At 42.3% G+C, this 26,075-nt stretch overlaps 1 protein-coding gene across 9 annotated transcripts in view; it reads right to left on the reverse strand.

The window, feature by feature from the left end:
- plcb4a (phospholipase C, beta 4a) overlaps positions 1-26,075 on the reverse strand; it is a 466,151-nt gene that overhangs the window by 148,853 nt on the left and 291,223 nt on the right. For all 9 annotated transcript variants that reach the window (XM_068044348.1, XM_068044344.1, XM_068044346.1 and 6 more), the window contains 6 exons: positions 16,675-16,783; positions 8,637-8,847; positions 4,051-4,144; positions 991-1,070; positions 789-873; positions 126-216 (listed from right to left, as the gene is read on the reverse strand). In XM_068044348.1, coding sequence (XP_067900449.1) covers positions 126-216; positions 789-873; positions 991-1,070; positions 4,051-4,144; positions 8,637-8,847; positions 16,675-16,783 — 670 coding nt within the window. The remainder of the gene's footprint in view (positions 1-125; positions 217-788; positions 874-990; positions 1,071-4,050; positions 4,145-8,636; positions 8,848-16,674; positions 16,784-26,075) is intronic.

The following is a 26,075-nucleotide window of genomic DNA, read 5'->3' on the forward strand; positions in this document are numbered from 1 at the left end:
GTAAGCTTTCCTGTTCCCAAGGACTGAAATCTACTGGTATTCATCAATACAATCACTTAATCTACACTGCTCGTACTCAACAATCTAGTCAAGGTTTTTAAAATCTTACCGATTTCCAAACTTACTTGACTCTACTTCGGGTTTTAATCGTTTATTTTTGATGAGTATTTTTCTTTTCAGATCATTTGGGGATGGCAGAGGTCGGCCAGCTTCAAGCTGTAAAGCAATAAAAAGACTTGCATTTATATAGTGCCTTTCATGACCACAGGACATCCCAAAGCCCTTTACAGCCAAAGAAGTACTTTTGAAGTCCAGCCACTGTTGTAATGTAGGAAACGCAAGAGCCAATTTACGCACGGCAACTTCCCACAAACAGCAATGCGCTAGTGACCCAGATAGTCTGTTTTTTGTGATGTTGATTGAAGGATAAATATTGGCCAGGACACCAGGGAGAGATTAGCCTGCTCTTCTTTAAAATAGTTCATTGGACCTTTTAAGCCCATCTGAAATGGCAGACCGGGCTTTGGTTTCACATCTCATCCAAAAGACAGCACCTCTGACAGTGCAGCATTCCCACAATACTGCACTGGAGCGTCAGCCTTGATTTTTGTGAGTTCAAGTCCTGGAGTGAGACTTGAACCCGCAACATTCTGAAACAGACGCGAGTGCTACCACCGAGCCACAGCCAACTTGCTGAATAGGTTGAACATGTTCACTTCAACATTTGGTAATACGATTTAATTTGAATGGCTTTTAAAAATATATGTACATAAAAATAGCAATCATACTACATGGAGCTCCTGGGGCTGCTTCAGTAAAAGTTCTCCGAAAATTTCTTCACAGTATTTGGCCATCTTGTATTGCTGGGGTTTACTGTAAAAAAGGAATAGTTTAGCACAGTTGTATACTTGTGTCTCTTAGCCCACAGAACTCTACAGCATTAATATAATTGCAGAAAACTATTTGTTAAACTTTTATATAAGATCTTACCTGCAGTGATTTTCAAATGAGAGGATAACAGGATAGTCAGATGTCACAAATGCTGTTTCTTTGATGGCCTGAATAACATCCTGTCAAAGATGCAGTATCAATACACGGTTAAAATAACAGTGATAAACTCTAATAGACTTCTCAGAAGTTACAATGACTAAAGCGTCCAGATTTTCTTTTAGCGCAAAAAGGAATAAATATAATTAGACGGTGTTATCTCCCAGTCATTAACTGTCAATCATCCTGCAATAATTACATCACAATCAATACTTTGGAGTCAATGCCAGCAAACACCGACTGCCAACATTACACAGATCCATTAGCACATCTACTGCCTGAAAATCTTAAAGGAACAGAACTCAGGACAAAATAATCCACCCCACAATTGCATAAAAAATAAAAACAAGTGGCAGGGGCTTGGATGACTTCTTCCTTCCACAGCACCTCCCGAACCCGCAACCTCTACCATCTAGAAGAATAAGGGCAGATGGAGCATGAGAACAGCACCAGCTACAAGTTCCCCTCTAAGTCACATACCATTCTGTATTGGAAATATATCACCGTTCCTTCACTGTCGATGGATCAAAATCCTGGAACTCCAATGGTTAAATTACAAGGATGGATTACACAAACTAGGGTTGTATTCCCTGGAATTTAGAAGGTTAAGGAGTGATTTGATCGAAGTTTTCAAGACATTAAGGGGAACAGATAAGGCAGGTTGGAAGAAACTATTACTGCTACTTAGGGAAGAAAAGACTGGGGGCACAGTCAAAGAAGTTTGGAACTCTCTTGCACAAATGGCAAATGTTAATTTTAAAACTGAGATTGATAGATTTTTGTTAACCAAAGGTATTAAGGGATATGGAACAAAGGCGTGTATATGGAGTTAGGTCGCAGATCAGCCATGATCTCACTGACTGGTGAAACAGACTTGACGTACTAAATGGCCTCCTCCTGTCCCTATGTTCCTATAACTCCCTTCTTAAAAGTGCTGTGGGTATACCTACACCATATGGACTGCAGCAGTTTAAGGTGGTGGCCCAACCATCACCTCCTCAAAAGGACAATTAGGGATGGGAAATAAATGCTGGCCTTGCCAGCAATGCCTTCATCCAATAAATGAAAAAAAACAAATAACTGCTCTAAATTACCAAGGCACTGAGTAGGGCAGGGGTGGAGGGGGATCGTCAATACTGAAAAGGACGGCAACAAATTACAGGAGGACATTAATAAACTTGTAGAATGGGCCAATAGTTGGCAAATGAAGTTCAACACAGGTAAATGTGAGGTAGTACATTTTCGTAGGAAGAATAGGGAAATCACTTATTACTTGGAAGGTGCAAGTCTAGGTGGGGTACAGGAACGAAGGAATCTCGGAGTACAAATAGACCAATCACTAAAACTTGTGCCACAGATTAGTAAGGCCATGAAAAAGCAAACAAAGCACTGGGCTTTATTTCTAGAGGGATAGAATTGAAAAGTAGGGAAGTTATGCTGAACCTGCATCAAACCTTGGTTAGATCATACTTAAGAATACTGCGTGCAGTTCTGGTTGCCAGATTATAGAAAAGGTACAAAGGCACTGGAGAGGGTGCAGAGACAATTTACAGGGATGTTAACAGACATGCATGAGTATACATACCAGAAGAGGATAAACAGGCTGGGTCTTTCTTCTTCTGAAAAAAGGAGTGACCTAATAGAGGTCTTTAAAATTATGAAAAGTTTTGATAGAGTGAATACAGAGATTGTTTCCACTTGTGGGGAAGAGCATAACTAGGGGCCATCTGTGTAAGATGGTCACCAAGAAATCCAGAAGGGAATTTAAAAAAAAACTTCTTTTCCCAGAGAGTGGTGAGAATGTGCAACTTGCTACCACAGGGAGTTGTTGAAGTGAATAGTATAGATGAATTTAAGGGGAAGCTAGACAAATATTTGAGGGAGAATGGAATAGAGGGTTACGATGATAGATTTAGATAAGCAAAGATGGGAGGAGGCTCAAACGAAGCATAAATGCTGGCATGGACTGGTTGGGCCGAATGGCTTTTTTCTGTGCTGTATATCCGATGTAATCTTATATAACTGTTTTTTGTGACAGCTGATTAGATCACCTGTTGCCCTTAATTAAATTAACATCTAGTAATGACTTTTGGCTACCTATTACACTCTGCCTTGTTGGAATGCAGTATTATAAAAGTCAAGTTTGTTTTCTGTAATCAGAAATCTAAGCAATTGAATTTATGCATTATTAATTTGAGAAATTACACTGCAACAGATGGGAAAACCATAATATCATTTAAAATCTTTACAGTTGCTGAGACACTCTGATTCATATTTAAGTGAAAACCCAACACAAAACACACTAATGATGAAGCAGTAAATGTGTTCTGTCCAGTCATGAATTATAAAATGTTATATTGCACTGGAAACAAGTGCATTTTTTTTTCCATACAACAGTTTATTTTTCATTTTAGTTTTTAATATTGAATTTGTGATTTGTGAGCACTCACTTAAAGAAAGACTTGCGATTCTCTAGTGTCATTCATGATCTCAAAATGTTTCAAAGCGGTTTAAAACCAATGAAGTGCTTTTGAAGTATAATCAGTGCTGTAACTAGCAGGAAGCTAATTTGCATGCAGTAGGGTCCCACAAACAGCAATGAAATAAATGATCAGATCAGCTGTGCTAGCTATTGGCTGAGGTATAAATGCCGGCTCGGACACATCTCAGAGAGCAGAGGATACCTCGATTTAACGTCTCGGCCGAAAGACAGTGCAGCAATCCCTCACTATGGCACTCGAGTGCCGGTCTAGATTATAAACTCATGTCTCTGCAAGTAGGATTTAAACCCACATCTCAGTGTAGAGCTATTAGTTGTAAAGTTTTTCAAAAATGAACAACGAAAAGGGCACAGGGTTAATTTTCTGGCATTGGGATCCCGGCAAGCAAGCCTCACTGCCAAAGGTGTAAAGTTGGAAAATTACCCCTTAGAACCCAGGCCATGATCCCAACCCTTGCTCTATTTTACTCCAAAATTATAGAAAATATAAAAACTAAAAATACCTTAAAAAGAATATCTGTGCACATGGCCTTCCCGTGTGTTATTATTGGCTCTTGGTCTTCCCCTTTTCCATCCCAACAATCTAATTCAACACATCTGGAAAAACAAAATAGAGAGGGATTACATTCCTGCTGAAGTGTTGCAATTACATATATCATATCTTTTCAACAATATATTGTAACATTTATTCACAATAAAACGTATTTCTGATTAGAATAGATGCTACACAAAACACTGTGCAACAACAATCTGAATTTGGGTCTTAGTTTATCGTCAGCATATTTATAGGTCAAAATTATACTACGTTATAATATTTGCTGAATGTGGTTAAAACCTCCTAATTACGAAAAGTACCACACGTCTGAATGCAAAAATAGGACAAAAAAACCTGACAAGTGACCAATTAATAAATCCAGATAAACGATTGGCAACTCAGGTTTTCATTCATTTATCTCCCGAGTTTCCTTAAGCTTGCCACAACAATCATTGTCGACAGCACAATTATTCAGACAGGATCTGTTTCACTTGATTTAGGGCTGGATTTTATGTCGGGCGGATGGGAACTGGCCACTGACGTAAAAGTTGGTGGCTAACCCGCTTCTGCCTAGCCTGGGGATCCATCCCGCATTTTATGGACCCCCAGGCTTTAATTGTTCCGAGGTGGGACTTCCGCCCGCTTGAGCAGCTCTTAGTCCCAGCAGCGCCACTGAGAGCAGTGACCACTGCTGGGACTGCAGCCCAGCCGAGGACATGGAGCCAGGACTGCAGGTAAGCTTGGGTTGCCTCGCCGGGGGAAATCGGTCGGGCCACGGCTAGGCAAGGGTGGTCGTTTTGGGGGGGGGGGGGGGGTCTTGGGTCCCGGAGATGGTTGCGGAAGTGGAGGCGGACCTCAATCGGGCACTATTTGCCTGATTGTCAGGGCACTCCACCCGCCCCCCCCAGCCCCCGGTGTGCTGAGAGGCCACCAGGTTTCACCAGGCGGCCTTTCATGTCTCCAGGACACCCGCTTGCCACGGGTAAAATCCCCGTAGAGGCTGGCGAAGGCCCTTAAGTGGGAAGTCCGTTTTTTGCAACCCCCTCGACAAAGTGGGGCGTACGCAGGAGCGGGCCAGGAAGGCCTCCCGGAGACTCCCGCTCAATTTTATGCCACCCCACTCCCACTGACCCCCACCACCATCCGGCTCACTGAAGTGGCGTAAAATTCCGGCCTTAGAATGGGGCTAACACATTCCATGACAATATGAAAGGCACAATTCAGCATAGCGGCGCCTCATCAGACCCCTTTCCTATCCTGAGTGGCGTGAAACAGGGCTGTGTTCTCGCACCGACACTGTTTGGGATTTTCTTCTCCCTGCTGCTCTCACATGCGTTCAAGTCTTCTGAAGAAGGAATTTTCCTCCACACAAGATCAGGTGGCAGGTTGTTCAACCTTGCCCGCCTAAGAGCGAAGACCAAAGTACGGAAAGTCCTCATCAGGGAACTCCTCTTTGCTGACGATGCTGCTTTAACATCTCACACTGAAGAGTGCCTGCAGAGTCTCATCGACAGGCTTGCGGCTGCCTGCAATGAATTTGGCCTAACCATCAGCCTCAAGAAAACAATCATGAGACAGGATGTCAGAAATGCTCCATCCATCAATATTGGCGACCACGCTCTGGAAGTAGTTCAAGAGTTCACCTACCTAGGCTCAACTATCACCAGTAACCTGTCTCTAGATGCAGAAATCAACAAGCGCATGGGAAAGGCTTCCACTGCTATGTCCAGACTGGCCAAGAGAGTGTGGGAAAATGGCGCACTGACACGGAACACAAAAGTCCGAGTGTATCAAGCCTGTGTCCTCAGTACCTTGCTCTACGGCAGCGAGGCCTGGACAACATATGTCAGCCAAGAGCGACGTCTCAATTCATTCCATCTTCGCTGCCTCCGGAGAATCCTTGGCATCAGGTGGCAGGACCGCATCTCCAACACAGAAGTCCTCGAGGTGGCCAACATCCTCAGTTTATCCACACTACTGAGCCAGCGGTGCTCAAGCTGGCTTGGCCACGTGAGCCACATGGAAGATCGCAGGATCCCAAAAGACACATTGTACAGCGAGCTCGTCACTGGTATCAGACCCACCGACCGTCCATGTCTCCGCTTTAAAGACGTCTGTAAACGCGACATGAAGTCCTGTGACATTGATCACAAGTCGTGGGAGGCAGTTGCCAGTGATCGCCAGAGCTGGCGGGCAGCCATAAAGGCGGGGCTAAAGTGTGGCGAGTCGAAGAGACTTAGCAGTTGGCAGGAAAAAAGACAGAAGCGCAAGGAGAGAGCCAACTGTGTAAAAGCCCCGACAACCAATTTTTTCTGCAGCACCTGTGGAAGAATCTGTCATTCTAGAATTGGCCTTTATAGCCACTCCAGGCGCTGCTTCACAAACCACTGGCCACCTCCAGGCGCTTACCCATTGTCTCCAGAGACAAGGAGGCCAAAGAAGGAGAAGAAACAAGAATGGGCTAACAAACATGTTGAGATGGAGCACAGCAGGACGTGGTAGAACTATGTTGGCATGCTCATTGCACATATCACTGAGGAACATTTCATCTCTACTTTATCCCAGCTGAGATGCCATATAATATTTCTGTGACCAAAGACTGCAACTGAAGTTTGGTTTTATTAAAATGATTTTTTTTTTTAAAACAGTCATTCAAATGAATTGTCATTTGATTTGAGAGTTATTCAAAGCTATTCGTATAATTCAAAGAGTTTATCAAAAAGTGCCTTCAATTTGTTTGTATTAACTATGAACACAACCTTTACTAATGATTATATCCTTAAAAAAACCTTGCCACTATATACCCTTCATCTTCATAACTGATCTTACCAACACCAAGCAGTGAACCACAGCCATTTCCCATTAAATTAAAAATGCTTATCCCTTGCTCATATCTTTATATTTTAGGTTTTATCCATGAATCTCCCACTAATGCAAATTCCCTGCCAAATGTAATAAAAGTCCCTGTCCTTTGGCTATGCTACGATTCTCCAGGTGCTTTGCGGAGGTCCAATTTAGAATGCATTACAGCTGTTGTTCTTTCCAGGGTAATATTTTTCAGGCTGTCATCCATTCAGCTATCAAAACTGAGAGGCAAGGTGATTTAGCAGCTTTAGAGCATCTGGTAAAGGCAATTAAGAGAAGTGCCTTAACTTTATGGTCCAGTCCATGAGGAATCAAAAATTCTCAGAGGGTCAACAAACTGCATTATGCAGAAGGCGCAGCAGCTATAGATCTGCATTGGTGCACATATCCTTGACCAAAATGGTTATGTGACAGACTCAGATTAGCCAAGTTTGGGATACTTGTACATCACATGTCACCATCATTTCTGGCATCATCCAGTCAAATCTGACAGGGGAATAAAGCAGCAGAATCGCATTATCTAGATATTTGGGGATTGCAACAACATGGCTATTAACATGCTAAGTGTGAACATTGAAATTATTAAAAACTAAAAAGAATAAGAAAAAAGCTTTCAGATCTAGTAAATATCAAAATGTACTAAATGAATATAGTAAAGTGAAGCAGAACGAAGTGTCATATACTTCATGCAGCTAACTATATTCCAGATAACCGAATAACCTTTTTGGAATTTTGGTCTCGATCAAATTAAGCCATGCATGAAAATAAGTTGATCTAATTTGTTGCAGAAAGTTAATAGTTCCTCCAGATTTTAACTTGATGGAGATCATCATTCTGAATAGACTTTTCAGTTGTTTGGTTGAGCTAAATGAGTCAAAATGTCAAGGGGACAAGAGAACAAAACGTACAGGAAATTGGCAGTGGGGATGTTCTTGGAGCTGAGAAGACTGAGTGGAGATATGGTTGAAGTTTTCAAATGAATACAGATGTGTATGTATAGAATCAGTCAGAACTAACTGAGTTCATGAGAACGCAGAATCAGGAAACACAAGTTTAAGCTGAATAGTGATAGATTATGTGGGGTAGGTGGTGAATATAGGAAACATCACTAAGTCGTCAATTCTTGGAGAACAGGTTTACAAAGGGAGGTAATAGGGAAAGAAGTGTAGCACTCTTCAAACTGGAAGAGGAACACATGCAACCTCTGGGAAAGCAGAAAGACCAGATGGACCTACGAGGGCTGACTTTCCTGGCCTTTTTTTGTTCTGGGAACTGAATTGCTGGGTCATAATCTTTTTCACATTGCCCCAGGATTTCCAGGGTTTTTTGGGGAGGAATGGTCGGGGTGGGGGTGGGGGTGTTTTCATGGGGTAAATGGCAGAGGGTGGCAAGCTGGACAATATCATTTTAATGAGATAGGAGGATGAACTCAATTTCTGGCCTCATTTCCCAGCAGGGACGCACAGAAAACTTTGATGCTGTAGACTGTCCCCCGAACGCTGTGGTCATCAGGAGCCCTGGGGGCAGGATTGGCGACAGGGGGGTTGGGGGGGGTGGGGGGAGAGAGAGCGGGGAAGCAGCTGAAGAATTACAAACAGGGCTGCATTATGACTACCTTTACCTTTCTCTTAAAAACTAATACAGAGATACCTTAACCTTTTAATATTTCCTAAGCATGTTATGACATACCTGCAGCCTGATAAAAGGACTTGTCTGTACATCTCTACAGAGGATTTGCCTCCAAACTGCCTGCCTGTTAGATACGTATTGTGAGAGGAACTGATAAAGTAATGGGACAGGGGGTGGTCCATTTCTTGGTACAGCTCCAAACGATCAAGGAAGACTGGTGCATTTTCATCTGACATCAGATACCTGCAGAACCCATCACACGACATAACAGCTGCAAAACAAAATTGATAGTTTTAATTCAAATTAGAGCACTCAATTTAGAAATCTGTGTCAATGCCATGTTGTACGTTAATACAGCAATTCTAATTAGGTCTGTGTAACCAACCAGAACTGATTAATGTGCGATGCTAGGCTTCTCTACTGAAAATCCTATTCTCACCTTAACAAAAATAACCAATGGCAACGATGTCATACAAAAAGCATAATTCTGCATTCATCATTGCATTGCCACAATGAGCGATCTCATGCACCACAATGCAAAAATATATACTCTATTGTAGTATAGCAATAAGATTTAAAACAATGTCATGTAAGTATGGAAATTATTTCCACTCACTTTTGGTGCATTCATGTGCTTTCAATAACATGCTTTGGCTGGGCAGGTAAGAAAGGAGAGCTGAAAATAACATAAGCCAGCTCCCTCCACCCAACACGCACATTTGAATCTGTTCAACTTCATTACTTGTTATTTCCGAAATATTATTCCCAAAAGGCTCACGTACAATTTCATTGTGATTAACGCTGCTTGCAGAGTACCTGCACGAAAGTAATAATGTTGGCATGCAACATGCAAACTATTGCCCCATCCTACATTCATGTGAACAGTATAGAGGTTAAAACTTCAGTAGCAGTGACACTGATTACCTTTACTGGGCAAAATCTACATATGTTGATCACAAGTGGGTCAGGTGGAGCAGCAGGAAGAATGTGATGTGTTATAATTGTGTTAAGGTGCATTGAGTGCTATCTAAGTGGATTATCAGCCATGATCATATTGAATGGCAGGGCAGGCTCGATGGGCTGAATGGCCTACTCCTGCTCCAACATTCCTATAATCTGTTTGCTATAGAATCTGCAGGCCTTGCAATCAGTGATCTCCTCAAGGGAGGCTAGGAGTGGCATTGAAGGCAATATACTGAAGTTCCTGCCTCTTGCTGGCCCAAGACATGATTTTAAAAGGAGCTACGGCTCAAACTCCTGGGGCCGGAGGAGGTGGTAATCTTGAATTCCACCCTGTGTGGGAAGGCAGAAGTTGGAGCAACAAACACTTGCATTAGAATTCCATGCACTTGCTGCTGCTTTTTAAAATTCCACTGGGGCAGCCATGGCCTACTGCCCATGTACCAACATTCCTTTTAATTTTATTTTGTGCCCAGCAGGAGCAGGGCAAGTGCGCAATTAAAGAAAAAGGTGCATGAACACTATTATCCTCATCTCTGCTAAATTACTGCTGCCACCTTAACTGTGTCCTTTTACCGTAGGTGGCTAATGTACCAGCCTGATTCATTACTAATCCAAATTGAAAGGACCCCAACGGCACTTTAATGGCTCATTGATCAAAGTGCCAATAACAGCCAAGAGAAGGTCCTCTGAAGTAAATAAAAACTTTCCTTCATGGGTCCAGGATAAGCTGAAATGTTTCTCCTGGTCTCACAAGTATGGGCCTCTGCTGCCTTGGGCATCCCCCTTTTCACTTGCTAAACAGTCCGAGCTCTCTTGCATGAATTACTTCCATGTCGCAGGCGGCCTCTGGGACACGCAATTTTGACCTGCCTGAAGCCACCCAGCTGCCTCCTTCTGCTTGCTTCAACCAGGCAGCTGGCTAGCAGCATATAAATGAGGCCCAGTAGTTATAATAGCCCAGGCTTCAAACTTATGATATCAAATCATCTTTTACACTCACCCAGCGTCCCTGCCCCCTCCTGTCTGCTCAAAACCCAGTTAAAATCCACCACCCATATCTGCAACCTCCCCCAGCCCGACATCTTGCACTTCCTTGACCCTGTACAGCACCAATTGTCCAAAACGCTGCCGAGTATATCCTGTGCTGCTTTACGTCCTGCTCACACATCACTTGTGTCCTTGTTGACTTAATGTGGCTCCTGGTCCACCAGAGCATTACATTTAAATTTCTTGCCCTCGGTCATAAATCCCTTTATGCCTGACCCCCTTCCATCTCTGCAAACTCCTTCTATCTTATATTTCCTTCCAAATATTCCATTCCTCTGACCCTGTCCTTATGTCCATTCCTTCATTCACCTCAGCCCACCTCTTTCAAACTCTCTCCCTAAACCTCGCCAATTCTTTCTCCATCTTTAAATACCTCCTACAGGCCAGTCTCTGAGTCACCTCTCCTCCTCACCATTCTGGGTACAGCATCAGTGTTGTAGAAAAATAAAAGCTGTTACTGTTATGGCTCATACCACATGTGTCAGTGTTGAGTTTAAATTGTGCACACTGCAATTCAGATCCCTTTATTCATTTATATCAAACTGGTCTGCTCTATTGATTTAGGTGAAATTCATCATACCCATTTCCCAGAAAAAAAGATAAAGACTCTCTGATATATAAACTGCTTCTATTTTATATTTCCTGCCAGGAATAGTTGTCATCGACACCACTGATAGCAGATAAGCCAATGACAGACACTGGAACGAATCAATGAAGTTGCTCGATCTATAGTGATAAATTCTCCATCGCTATCAGTAAAAGTTCAGGAAACAATGACAGATATGAAACTGAATTAGTATTTTACAGTCTAGTAATAAGTTCCACTTGGGCTATAACTCCAGTTTTCACTGCCGTATACTGGCTCCCTATCCCTCAGCGAATTTATCGTCATCTACAAATTCCTCCGAATCCGCTGTGACCCACTTCTCCTGACCAGAGCCCTTTTCCCTCTAACTCTCGCCTCCTATGCATCTCCTCAATCTCCTTGCAATCCAATTGTAGCAGAACTTTCAGTTGTCTTAACTTTATTCATTGGTGTTTGTTTCCTAAACATTTCTGTCTTGCTTCCTCGCTCTTTGTTTTTAAACACATTGCCCAAAGCTACCAATTGAATCCTGCCTATGGTGACCTCTGCTAACTCCCTCCTTATGCTCAGTATACTCCGCAGTGAAATACCTAGGGCTGGATTTTCGGCCCAGAGGTAGCCAGGAGCTGAAATTAGCCCCACTGGCTGGTGCGGCAGTTCCTCTGCGCCATCCCGCCTCCAGTCCATTTCTGCGGAGGTGAGACTGGGGTCTGGTAGGTCTACCCACCCGCACGTGGCAGGTGGCAAGGGCCAGTTTAGGTGCCTGGAGACGGACACCCAGTGGCAGACGGGGGGAGGGGGGGGGGTGTGGGGGGGGAACGGTGGGGGCAGTACTCCATGCAGGCCAGAGACCTCTCTGCCAGTCTGGGTGCAGCCGCTCTGTAGAGGGGCATCCCCTCCCTATGACCAACCACCCCAAACAGTGTTAGCCTAGCTGTTGAATCTATTTTTTAATTAAAGATTTAATTGGGTTGCAGTGAGGACACCTCCATTTCGAAGCACCTTCTCTTTTACTTACCTTCCAATACAGCCTGTTGCTCCTCCCAAGCTGGAAGGCCTGTGATTAGCCCTCCACCTTTGAGAACCCGACTGCTGTCCTTAATTAGGCGGCCAACAGGGGAAAATCACAGGAGTGACTGTTTCTCCCCGGAGGGCAGGTTCGGCACCTGGCAACAGTCCTGACATCTGTTTCCCACCCCCGGAGGGAAAATCCTGTCCATGGAAACAATTTTCCACATTTTTTGTTGCATTATAAATAAAGTAATATTAAAATGTGCTAAGGTCCACTGCTGTATGTTGATGAATCACAGCAGCATGATACAATGCACCATCTCCCTCAGAATGATAATATGCTTCTGCGTTTTCCTCCTACTTCAGTGAAGACTGCGACATGAGAAACACTGATGTCATGCAAAGAACAAATGACTTATTCCTGAGGATGAAAAATGACAATTTACATTTGTATGGTATTTTTTTTTTTAACATCGAGAAACATCACAAAATATTTCACTGAGGCCGAATTTGATAAATGGATTCTGAGCCAAAGGTGGTCACATGTTATGAAAGGTGACCAAAAGCTTTGTCAAAAAAGTGGATTTTAAAGTGGGTCTTAAAAAGAGAGGAGGGAGGTGCAGAGATTTAGAGGAGGGAATTCCAGATTGTGGGGATTAAACAGATTATGGCATGGCTACCAAAACAAAGTGAGGCGGGGGAATGCACAGGACACTAGAGAAAAGGAGAGTTTGGTGGGTAGAGATTGTAGGGCTGGAGTAAGTTGCAGAGATAGGTAGAGACAAGACATTAAAGGGATTAAAAATAAGGATAAAAATTTAAACTTATGGCGTCGGTGACTGGGAGCCAATGTACGATTGTGAGGACTTGGTGTGGCCTGGGATACGGGCAGCAGAGTTTCGGGGCAGCAGAGCTTTGGATCAGCTGAGGTTTACGGAATGTGGAGCATCAGAAGCAAGCCAAGAGAGCACCAGAACAGTGACAAAGGTACTGATGAGACTTGCTGAGGTAAATGCACTGAGGTAGGGGCGGAGACAATCAATGTCATGGACGTGGACTTTGCAATGGAGCAGATATGGCATCAGACAAGCAGAAGAGATTAGAAGAGAATTATATAGAGAATTTAACTTTGTATCCACTAGGTGGCAGCTAGCCTTAAGGTTTCACCATATGCTATTATTATGCCATATTATTTGTGTACTTTGCCTAATATAGTGCTCACCACGGACACCAAGCTTACTGCAAGCAGCCACCTATATTGGGCAAACTTTAGTTTTTGGATCAGGCAGTCCTGCCACATCCAGGCTGTGAAAACATCATATAGCACATGCAACTGGGGTCTGAAAGACACAAAGCATTATGAGCCAAGGTCCGGCTGCAGGGTTGATACTCCAGGAACAGTGTACAGGACCGACCCAAGGCCACCCGAGAGGGGGTAGATGTGCATGGGGAATGTAGCTGGAGGCATTGGAAGGTGAGCTGGAGTAAAGTTTCTGATTTTTAAGACCTGCTGAATTTTTATTGCGATTAACGTGTCAAGAGATTATTAGGGATATGTTGTGGAATAGGTGGGGAATCAATACAGCCGCTGCTTTTTTTTTGTGCAGAGATATAGGCCTAGTGTTTTTGCTAGTTTTGCCAACATAATCCGGTTGAAATCTATCAGACTAGCACAAAATACCACAGAATTTTAAACACAAGTTGTGAAATCGGATTTCTGTGATTTTTAACCCTTGTTTAAAAAAACACCACACTGAAGTCAGTGCTGCCCACAAAACCGGCCACGCGCTCTGATCAAAATAATGAGCTTGGTGAGCTTCCAATCATTAAAATAAAAGCAAAATACTGCGGATGCTGGAAATCTGAAACAAAAACAAGAAATGCTGGAATCACTCAGCAGGTCTGGCAGCATCTGTGGAAAGAGAAGCAGAGCTAACGTTTCGGGTCAGTGACCCTTCTTCGAGCTTCCAATCATTGCCTGGTTGAGAGAGCTCTTCAAATGGTGCTCACCTTTTTGGGGGTGTGGGGGGGGGGGTGGGTAGTGGTGGTGGGTGGGTATGTGGGGAGTCACAGGCACTAGTTAGGCATGCTTTAAAATCTTTTAACTATTAAAAAATATTTAATTTACTTTTGTGATAATCCCATTTTCAGTTGTATTAATAAAACTGCACCAGGTTACCACTCAAATATATGAACAGCTTTTTTTAATGCCAACAGTAGACAAACTATTGCGTTATATCACACTGCACGATTGCGCTGGTTCTTAGAAGAGTTTATGCCAATAAGTTGGGCAAAAGTATGAACTATAACTTTACTTCGAAACACACTGCAAAATTCACGTAAAATTCCCAATTACATCCAAACAGCAAGTCGGAACTTATTGAGAAAGGCAAAGGATTTACGAGTGGTTAACGTTCTATTGATTGATTGCTTTTTGGGAGGTGTGAAAATTGAATCAACATGCATGCTATGCTTAATATTTAGACAGGTCAAGCACTTTCCCAGGCCCTACTTGCATGTCTGGCCGAAGGGCCTGTTTCAGTGCTGTATCTCTAAACTAAACTAAAATAAACTAAATTCTTGAGATTTCTTTTGCATTCAGTTTTCCTCTAAATAATAAATACATCTTCCAGCAAAAAGCCGACTGCAGTGAGAAACTGTTCACCAGGAATTTGCAGATCCAAAACGTGGTGCCAAGGCTAAATATTCATTAACTAAGTGAGGAGGAATCTTTACTATGTGGTTAGAAAATAATCAGAGACTTCTCATAGTTCCTGATTCAATGTTTTGTATGAATCGTACTACTTAGAAATGGCAGCGTTCACAAGCATGATGTACTGTAAAATAAACACTCAGGGGAGCAACGCTCCAGGACAAATATATTTTTCAATTTAAGCTCGGAGCTGAGCAACTTACTAGTATTAAAGTTGCTGATTACATTGAAGACCACACTCACTTTTGGATGATTTCTTCCTGTTTATCAAGGGTGAGGTATATATGCTCTTGAAAATGGAAAACTGTCCCATTTCAGGTACCAACCTCATGTACCCCCAGGTCAGGTACAGCGGCATTGTTACATGCACAGTTAACATCCTCAATAAGATGCCTAATCTAGTCACTGCGTTGTCCTCTGGGTAAACTCTCAATTTTGACAGCTTTTTACAAAAGCCAGTGGTAATGGGAACTGGGCTGAGAATTCTCAAACAGACACTTTCATCAAATCAGCTTGGACTGGATTCAAAGCTAGGTTCATGGACCAAGAAACCAGAGTACAATATATGTATCACCCAGTTCCACAGATCGTATTCAATATATATATTTTTAAAAAATCATTACTATTCATATTTTTAAGAACACAGTTCCAACCTTTGCATTTGCCGCATTCAGAATTATTGGGCCATAATTTGCAGCATCAGGGCATCAAAAGGCATCTGCTGACTTGCCCTTGCACGACTAGGTTTTAAATTTTTCACGTGACGGTTGCTATGTGAGCTCATAATGTCACGGCGAGGGAAACCGGGCATCTTGGAGCTGAATGAACAGGGCAAGCAACTGTGCAGCTCCTTATAGATTGAAGGATTGTGAAATTAACAGTGTTAAGGACTGAAGGAAAATTTTAGAGTGGGTAAATTCCACATCAAATCAGGTAGAAAGAGGGAAATATAGAGAAGGAAAGAAAGATTAGATTAAGAGAGAGAGAAAAAAAAAGAGTCAGCAAGGAAATTTTTTTTAAAAATTCAACATTTTACATTTTTATAAATCACCAACAATTATTAAAACCTTAAGGAATGTGACTCCACATTTGGAATAATTAATTTTCAGTGACATACAAGTTGGCTGGCAGTAATTAACACTTATCACACTAGACCAAAATGGACAAGATTTAACTTTCTGTGGCTTTAGTTTAGTTTGTATCTCCCACACAACTGCAGCAACTCCCTGCTAGTCCATGCATTTCAATGGTGAGGCAGACAGCAAAATGCTGAGAGCAGAGCAGTGCAACTTTTGGATATTCACGTTCAACATTGCATCTGTCCCTTGCCAGAAGATGCTGTACCACCTGCACATAAATAACAGCAAGTACCATTAGCCTCACTGATATTTTGACAGAAAATTGTGCCCCATTGATTTTCGCAGAGCTGAGACGTGGCATCTTCAAAGAGAAGTATAGTGCAGTCTTACATAATTTTCAATAACTTAGAAAACATTTTCCTGTGGTGGTTTGGTCTGATTTTTGTACTGTATGTGGGGAGTGTCATTAGCATATATGAGTCATTAACAGCTCACCTGGATATATATATCAGATGCTTTGATCTCTCAAAGAACAAGGACAAGGTCAACAAAAGGACTCAATAATTGTAAAATACGTCAAATGTGTCAATGGTTTAAAATGACAGGAGGAACAACTGTAGAAAATGTCTGTGGAAGATTTATCCCACAGTCACCTGAACCCTCTTTTAATGTAATAAGGCGAGATGCATGAGTGCTTACCTTGTTTTCTCAGCTCTTCGTCTGGCTCATAATTCTCAAGTATCTGCATTGCTCTTTTTGAGTCATAGAAGGGGAACAAAATTTCATTCAGACGAGGATCTCGTTGATTCTGCAGTCAGTAAGGAAAAGCTTGAATTAAAGTGCTTCCTACCAGCGTCTTACAATCCAAAACAATGTTAATGATTGTGCAAGGTAACTAATTGAAAATAAAATATTTGCCTTTCTCCCCTAATTGCTCTTGTTTAATAACAAAGCATAAATTGTAACGACACTCGTTCTGAACATAACCCCCATCTTTTGAGTTTATTCTTTTACTTTAAATTGGGATAAATGTCTACCAACATTGCAATTTTACCCATCAAAGTATTGTGAGAGATATTTTGAAACTGTAAAGCTTCTACATTTGGGAGTATATCAGGGCCAGCCATGAAATTAAGTCAATACTTCTACAAGTAAAATTGACTTAATAACTCAAGAATGACAAATTCAAGAGTAGTTATGATAACGCCCTGTGCTTCAGTATGACATTCTCAGCTACATGTAATGGTTTTCAAATTAAAAATAAATAGTTTTTTTTTAGCCCATGAAACTCAATTTAGCTGTTTTGTACTGTTACTTTGTCACTTTATCAAGGAACCAGATAAAATATGATCTTTATTTCCATGAAACCACCTCTATGCAGTTGGCCGAAAATATAGGCCGGAATTTTACACTCCCCCACAGGAGCGTGCTGGTGGCAGTGGGTGTAAACTTGAGTGGGAGGCGGTGGAGGGGGAAAGGGGCCTTTCTCGACACCTTCCCTCCCCCACTGCAATTTTATCAGGGGCGGTGGCGACGAGAAACCGCCTGCCCGCCCTAGGCCAATCAAGGCTCTTAAGCGGCCAATTAACTGCTACTTAAGGGCCTCCACCCACCCCACTGGTATTTTACCAGCATCTGGTGGGCACTTCAGGGCAGCCCTACTGATCAGGCACCCACGGAGGACACCCCCAAAGTCCCAACCGCTCCCAGTAAAATAAAGCTGCCCCCTCTTGCCTCGTCTGGGCCCAGCCGATTGTCCCCAGCGGGGCCCCAAAATATATCTTTCTTCCGTGACCAGCATCCCTCTTGTTGCGGATGCAGGGTGCAGTCCCAGCAGTGGCCACCACTCCTGATGGCGCTGCTGAGACTGAGCTGCCGGCCCACGGCTCCGTTCGGCGGGACTTCATGCCTCAAGAAGGTGGAAGTCCCGCCTATGTCCAATTAAAGGCCCTGGGTGCGTAAAACCCTGGCGTGGCTCCCTAGGCCCAGTGGAGGCGGGCTCACACCTGACTTTTTGGCCAGTGGGCGGGGCCTTCCGCCCAAGGTAAAATTCCAGCCTTGGGTTCAGCTCCATGATGGTGGATGCAGTAAATCCACGATACAGTGTGATACTGAAACACATTGACCAGATGGTCGCAGTTGTATCGGCTGTCTCTGCTGCATTCGCTACTCTCACCTGGGATATCAGAAGGGGTATTACAACTTGGCTGTGTGTGCGCATTTGTGCATATGGCGCACACATCACTTGAGGGTAGGAGGAGGCTTGGCTGTGATGCATTCCCTTGTTAAATAGTTTGTCAATATTCAATGCCTTAGCTTATATTGAAGAAAAGGGTATTTGCAGGAGTTACATTTAAAAAAAGGTTGTCTTGAAATGTTTTGCTGAAAACCCTGTTTTATTTTGAGATAATGCAGAGCTATAAACAAAGCACCATTTTCATCAGCAACCTGTCAAGTACAAGTGATGCAATTATTTGTTTCAATAGGATTACGAACATACTAATTAGGAGGAGTTAGGGCCACTCGGCCCCTCGAGCCTGCTCCGCCGCCATTCAATAAGTTCATGGCTGAACTGATTACTCTACATTTCCACCTACCCCCGATAATCTTTCACCCCCTTGCTTATCAAGAATCGATCCACCTCTGCCTTAAAAATATTCAAAGACTCTGCTTCCAGCACCTTTTCAGGAAGAGAATTCCAAAGACTCATGACCCTCAGGGAAAATATTTCTCCTCATCTCAGTCTTAAATGGGAAACCCCTTATTCTTAAACAGTGACCCCTAGTTTGAGATTCTCCCACAGGGGAACATCCTTTCCACATCCACCTTGTCAAGACCCCTCAGGATCTTATATGCTTCAATCAAGTCACCTCTTACTCTTCTAAGTTCCAGCGGATACAAGCCTGGCCTAACTAATCTTTCCTGGTAAGACAGCCCGCTCATTCCAGGTATTAGTCTAGTAAACCTTCTCTGTACGGCCTCCAACGCATTTACATCCTTCCTTAAATAAGGAGACCAGTACCGTACACAGTACTCCAGATGTGGTCTCACCAATGCCATGTGTAGCTGAAGCATAACCTCTTTACTTTTGTATTCAATTCCCTTCACGATAAACGATAACATTCTATTAGCTTTCCTAATTACATGCTATATCTGCATACTAACCTTTTGCAATTCATGCATTAGGACACCCAGATCCCTCTGCATCTCAGAGCTCTTCAATCTCTCACCATTTAGATAATATGCTTCTTTTTTTATTCTTCCTGCCTAAGTGGACAACTTCACATTTTCCCACATTATACTCCATTTGCCAGGTCTTTGCCCACTCACTTAACCTATCCATATCCCTTTGTAGCCTCCTTATGTCCTCTTCACAACTTACTTTCCTACCCATCTTTGTGTCATCAGCAAATTTAGCAACGATAACTTCAGTTCCTTCATCTAAGTCATTCATATAAATTGTAAAAAGTTGAGGCCCCAGCACTGATCCCTATGGCACACCACTCGCTACATCTTGCCAACCAGAAAATGACCCATTTATGCCTACTCTCTGTTTCCTGTTAGCTAGCCGATTTTCTATCCATGCCAATATGTTACCCCCTGCACCATGAGCTTTTATTTTCTGCAATAACCTTTGATGTGGCACCTTATCAAATGCCTTCTGGAAATCTAAGTACAATACATCCACTGATTCCCCTTTATCCACAGCACATGTAACTCCCTCAAAGAACGGCAATAAATTAGTTAAACATGATTTTCCTTCCAGAAAACCATATTGACTCTGCCTGATTACCTTGAATTTTTCTAAATGCCCTACTAGAATGTCTTTAAAAATAGCTTCTAACATTTTCCCTTAGACAAATGTTAAGCTAACTGGCCTGTAGTTTCCTGCTTTCTCTCTCCCTCCCTTTTGAATAAGGGAGTTACATTCGCCGAATCTAGGGAATTTTGGAAAATTAAAACTAACGCATCAACTATCTCACTCGCCACTTCTTTTAACATCCTAGGATGAAGTCCTTCAGGACCCGGGAACTTGTCAACCCGCAGCTCCAACAATTTGTTCAGTGCCACTTCCCTGGTGATTGTAATTTTCTTGAGTTCCTCCCTCCCTTCCATTTCCTGACTTACAGATAATACTGGGATGTTATTTGTATCCTCAATAATGAAGACCAATGCAAAATATCTGTTCAATTCATCTGCCATCTCCTTATTGTCCATTATTAATTCCCCAGACTCACTTTTTATAGTGCCAACGTTCACTGTTAACTCTTTTTAAAATATCTATAGAAACTCTTGCTATCTGTCTTTCTATTTCTAGCTAGCTTTCTCTCGTGCTCTAATTGGACCTTCCTTATCAATCTTTTAGTCATTCCTTGCTGTTTTTTATATTCTGTTACCATATTACATCACCATATCACAAGTTTAACAGCCCAAAAAAAACAGGGCGCCAAAATGTTTCTTGAGGATTATGACCCTTGAAGATAATAAGCAAGGTCTGCTCTTGTACTCTTGGCAGTAACAGCATTATCTTTAAACCATTTTTCATATCGTATGTATTTATGCTGTTGGCATATTCACTGTCTGTAATTTCAAATGTATTACAGCCTTTTGCTGAAAGTAGAGATGACAGTTATATTAGCATCTCCTTCCCCCACTTTTAAAATCCCTGGCAGTAGTTTAGGGGATATTGAATTATATTCACTGTGTATGTACGTCACAATGAGAAAACAAAATCTAATTTTTTTTTTTAAAATGTTGTTTTTTGGACCTGGATTTTGTGGTCAGTGGAGAAAAAGGGGTGCTCGTCAATGTCACGGAAGAGAGCCTCACTGAGAGATCCAGTGATCCCTGCGGCAAGAAATTTACCTCTCTCAACATGCAACTGATTGTAGCGTTCTTTAATGGGGATTCCCAGTGGAGCTGCAGTGATGTCATCCAGCTGTCCAAGAAGCCAATCACATTAAAGAATGCTCACAGACAGCCAACCAGGAAATGTAAAACACTGAAACCAAATCACTTCTAAAAAAATTTACATAGAACAAAATAATGATTGGAATATACACATGAGGTGAAGGAAAAGATGAACTATCATGTAAAAAACCTTTTTTAAAAAGTTGTATGAAAAAACTTTTAAAAATTTAGTAATTCATCATAATGGAGTCATTTAACAACACTCCACGAACAAAAGATATTTTTCATGGCCAGTTCTCTTGTTTATCAATAGCTATTACTCAGATCATCTGATTGAACAAGGTGTAACTTTTTATATAGTTTTTAACAGCAATGTGACAGCAGAAAAGGGGAAGTTCTGATTTTGCTGATTGCTGGCTCCAGGGCGTGAGAGTCCCACCAAGCAGTCTGTGGTGGAGCAGTGAATAACAGACCGCAACATCGGGATTTCCACGTTAATCTGCCCATGCAATCCTGAGGATTCAGAGGGGTAATGAGAGTAAACCCTGACAGTTCACCATCAAAAACCCCTGCAAAAATCCAGACCAATATAAACTTTTCAAATTGGCAAAATTCTTTTTCTTTTGGGCCTCCTTATCTCGAGAAACAATGGATACGCGCCTGGAGGTGGTCAGTGGTTTGTGAAGCAGCGCCTGGAGTGGCTATAAAGGCCAATTCTACAGTGACAGGCTCTTCCACAGGTGCTGCAGAGAAATTTGTTTGACGGGGCTGTTGCACAGTTGGCTCTCCCCTTGCGCCTCTGTCTTTTTTCCTGCCAACTACTAAGTCTCTTTGACTCGCCACATTTTAGCCCTGTCTTTATGGCTGCCCGCCAGCTCTGACGAACGCTGGCAACTGACTCCCATGACTTGTGATCAATGTCACAGGATTTCATGTCGCGTTTGCAGACGTCTTTATAGCGGAGACATGGACGGCCGGTGGGTCTGATACCAGTGGCGAGCTCGCTGTACAATGTGTCTTTGGGGATCCTGCCATCTTCCATGCGGCTCACATGGCCAAGCCATCTCAAGCACCACTGACTCAGTAGTGTGTACAAGCTGGGGATGTTGGCCGCTTCGAGGACTTCTGTGTTGGAGATACGGTCCTGCCACCTGATGCCAAGTATTCTCCGGAGGCAGCGAAGATGGAATGAATTGAGACGTCGCTCTTGGCTGGCATACGTTGTCCAGGCCTCGCTGCCGTAGAGCAAGGTACTGAGGACACAGGCCTGATACACTCGGACTTTTGTGTTCCGTGTCAGTGCGCCATTTTCCCACACTCTCTTGGCCAGTCTGGACATAGCAGTGGAAGCCTTTCCCATGCGCTTGTTGAGTTCTGCATCGAGAGACAGGTTACTGGTGATAGTTGAGCCTAGGTAGGTGAACGCCTGAACCACTTCCAGAGCGTGGTCGCCAATATTGATGGATGGAGCATTTCTGACGTCCTGCCCCATGATGTTAGTTTTCTTGAGGCTGATGTTTAGGCCAAATTCATTGCAGGCAGCCGCAAACCTGTCGATGAGACTCTGCAGGCACTCTTCAGTGTGAGATGTTAAAGCAGCATCGTCAGCAAACAGGAGTTCCCTGATGAGGACTTTCCGTACTTTGGACTTCGCTCTTAGACGGGCAAGGTTGGACAACCTGCCCCCTGATCTTGTGTGGAGGAAAATTCCTTCTTCAGAGGACTTGAACGCATGTGAAAGCAGCAGGGAGAAGAAAATCCCAAAAAGTGTGGGTGCGAGAACACAGCCCTGTTTCACACCACTCAGGATAGGAAAGGGCTCTGATGAGGAGCCACCATGTTGAATTGTGGCTTTCATATCCAATACTACTTTTTTTTTTTTAGGTATTTACATTGTTACAACCTCAGTGAAGCAGTTAACGTTAAAAATACGAAACATGAACCCCCAGATCAATTTAAAGAATTGCACGACAAGATTTCACATTTTAAGACTTTTGTTCTTGCAACGAAACTAAAATAAATCCCCATTAACTAAATAGTACTTGGTAACTAGCTGATACCCCAAATTACGTAGAAAGGTACTTTCTTTATTTATTACAATATTTGAAAACCTCACGCCACACTTATATTTGACACAGTCCTCTTTGATGGCAAAATCTTTGCGGCTAAAAGTCCCAAACCCTTCCCAGTTGCAATGGGTTGCATCTCCCAGACCTTTCTCAGAGTCCATGTCCTTTTCACTCACTTCTCCAAGCACTTGCGACCTGGGTGTCTGAGAATAAGGCTGCCACCTTCTGCACTTACAGCCTGTCTACCTTCAGAAAATCTGCTAAATTGATCTGGACTCAAAAGTCAATAGTTTATTGTCCTTTTCCAACATGCGAAGTCCAGAAGTCTGGTTTCAGCTGAGCCACCTGAGCCTTCCATTGCTCCCAGGTGTTAACAGCTGCCTGGTACATATGCATCTTCAGTATCACTGATCTGGAAGTCTGGGACTTCCTTACCACCCCCACCCCCACCCACCCTCCTCCCCGGCACCGGATTGAGAGGTTGGCGGCTGCTGATCTCTGCTTGTTCCAGGTCCCGTTTACCGGGTGGTGGCACCCCTCCACCGCCTTTGTTCGGCGGAGAGTTTCATCTGTTCACTTTTTTTTATTAAAATAAAACCACCCAGTTTGTATATTTTATATACAATCTCTGCAGTCTCTGTTTTTCAAAAAATGTCTTTGATCTACATTCTCCCTTGCCTTGGTAACCAAGATTTCTGTCGTGTCCTTAAGCAGAGTGGATGTGAAGTCACTTGACTTCTCAGATTCCATCTCAAATTTTTAAAACATAACCTTGTTGCAAAGTCCAGCATTCATAACAGCATTCAACATAATTAATTCCCAAGTGGTTTTATATTTCTTTTACAATTACTTTAAAATTCATTTAATGTCATTACCAATTCCATCTCTCGTTATTTATTGTTCCTTTTTTAAGCTATTACATGACTTTTGACACAAAGCTGGTCCATGCACTAAGTACACAGTCAGCAGAGCATAGCATGACAAGGGAGAATACGAAGAGACTCGGCGAGAAGTTAAAAAAAAATACTTGGAAGGCAAAGAGGAACTACGAAATTAAATTATCTAGGAAAATAAAACAAAACAGTAAAATATTCTTCAGGGACGTAAATAATAAAAAGGAATGTCAGGATGGGAATCGGGTCAGTATAAAGTCACAGTCATGCAGAGCGAAATGGCAGGAATAATAAATCATTAGTTTGCTTTAGCGTTTAACAGGGAGACAGATCAGGTGAACATGACATTGGAAGATGAGATTAGAAATGCTATAACTGCATTTAAAATTTAAAAAAGGAGAAATATTAGATAAACTAATCAAAATCAAAGAGGATAAAACCTCTGGTTCGGAAAGATTGCTTCCATGCATTTTTGAAGAATCTGGGGAAGAGCTGGAGAGGCACTATTACCATATTTAATAATGTTAGAAAAATCATGCAGTGCCCGAGGACTGGCAGATAGCAAACATGATATCTATATTTAGAGAGGGAGATGGAACATGCCCAGGGGACTATATAGATCAGTCAGCTGAACATTGGCAGTAGGAAAAATAGAATACTAATTTCAGGAGAAAATAGAAAAACATGTAGAAACCAAAAATATAATAATGAATAATCAACACGGATTTCAAAAGAGAAAGTCTTGTGTGACGAACCTCACTGAATTCTTTGAAGAGGAAACAAGAGTAGACAAGGATGATGCAATACATGTAATATATCTAGATTTCCAAAAGTCCTTCAATAAGGTATCACATAATAGACTAATGAATATGGTGAGAGCATGCTGAATCAGGGGACAATTAATAGAAAGTATAGGTAGCTGGCTGAAACACAGAAAGCGAAGTGTAAAGGGTAGCTATTCAAGTGGCACAAGGTAGGAAGTGGGGTCTCACAAGGATCAGTGCAGTGGCCACTGTTGTTCATAATTTATATTAATGATTTGGAGTTTGGAATCAAAAACACAATTTCTAAATTTGAGATGACACCAAACTGGGAGGGATAGTTAAAACTGAAAAGGACTGCAACAATTTACAAGACATGAATAAATTTGCAGAATGGGCATATCATTGCAAAAGAAATTTTAACACAGATAAGTGTGAGGCATTACATTTTTGTAAGAAAAATAAGGAGCTTGCATATTTCTTGGAAAATAATAATCTAAATGCAGTAGAGGAGCAAAGGGATCTGGGAATACAAATACACAAATCACTCATGGTTGCGGCAGAGGTTAATAAAGGCACTAGAGCTTATTTCCAGAGGGTCAGAATTGAAAATTTGAGAAGTTATGCTAAACTTGTATTGAACCTTGATTGGACCACACTTGGAGCATTGTGCATAGTTCTGGTGCCCATATTATATAAGGGATATAGAGATGCTGAAGAAGGTGCAAAAAAGATTTACAAGGATGATAGCAGAATTGTGAAGTTATACCTATCTGAAAAGGATGCACATGCGGGATCTATTTTCTCTTAAGAGAAGGCTGAGGAGTGACCTAATAGAGATCTTTAAAATTTTGAAAGGTTTTGGCAGAATAGACAGAGATGGATGTTTCCACTTGTGGTGAAGAGTAAAACTAGAGGACGTCAATATAAGATAGTCACCAAGAAATCCAGTAGGAAATTCAGAAGAAACTTCTTTACTCTAAGAGTGTGGAGAACTCACTACCACAGGAGGTGGCCGAGGTGAATATCATAGATGCATTTAAGGGGAAGCTAGATGAGCACAAGGGAGAAGGTAATAGAGGGATATGCTGACAGAGTTAGATGAGGAAGGACAGGAGGAGGCTCGAGTGGACCAGTAAGGCCAAATTGCCTATCTCTGTGTTGCATATTCTATGTAAATCTATGCAAATCCATTTATTTATTTTGGCTCATTTGACTCCCACACATTCCTAAAACTTTTTTTTGCGATCTCTCTCTCAATTGTACTCAGACAGTTTGTAGCATGAGGGGTATTTAGTACAAAACAAGGTAGGTCAATACTTGAAGCAAAATCTGTTGACACCTTCAAAGATCCTAGTTTGGTCTTCCTATGACCCTAGTGCATCCTAATTTTAGTCATTCATGCTTTTGATTTAACTACATAGGCAGAGAACAGAAACAGGGCAGATCTATAACTTTGAAGGAAA

Source organism: Heterodontus francisci, chromosome 13 (genome assembly GCF_036365525.1).
Source record: "Heterodontus francisci isolate sHetFra1 chromosome 13, sHetFra1.hap1, whole genome shotgun sequence".
Classification (NCBI taxonomy): domain Eukaryota; kingdom Metazoa; phylum Chordata; class Chondrichthyes; order Heterodontiformes; family Heterodontidae; genus Heterodontus; species Heterodontus francisci.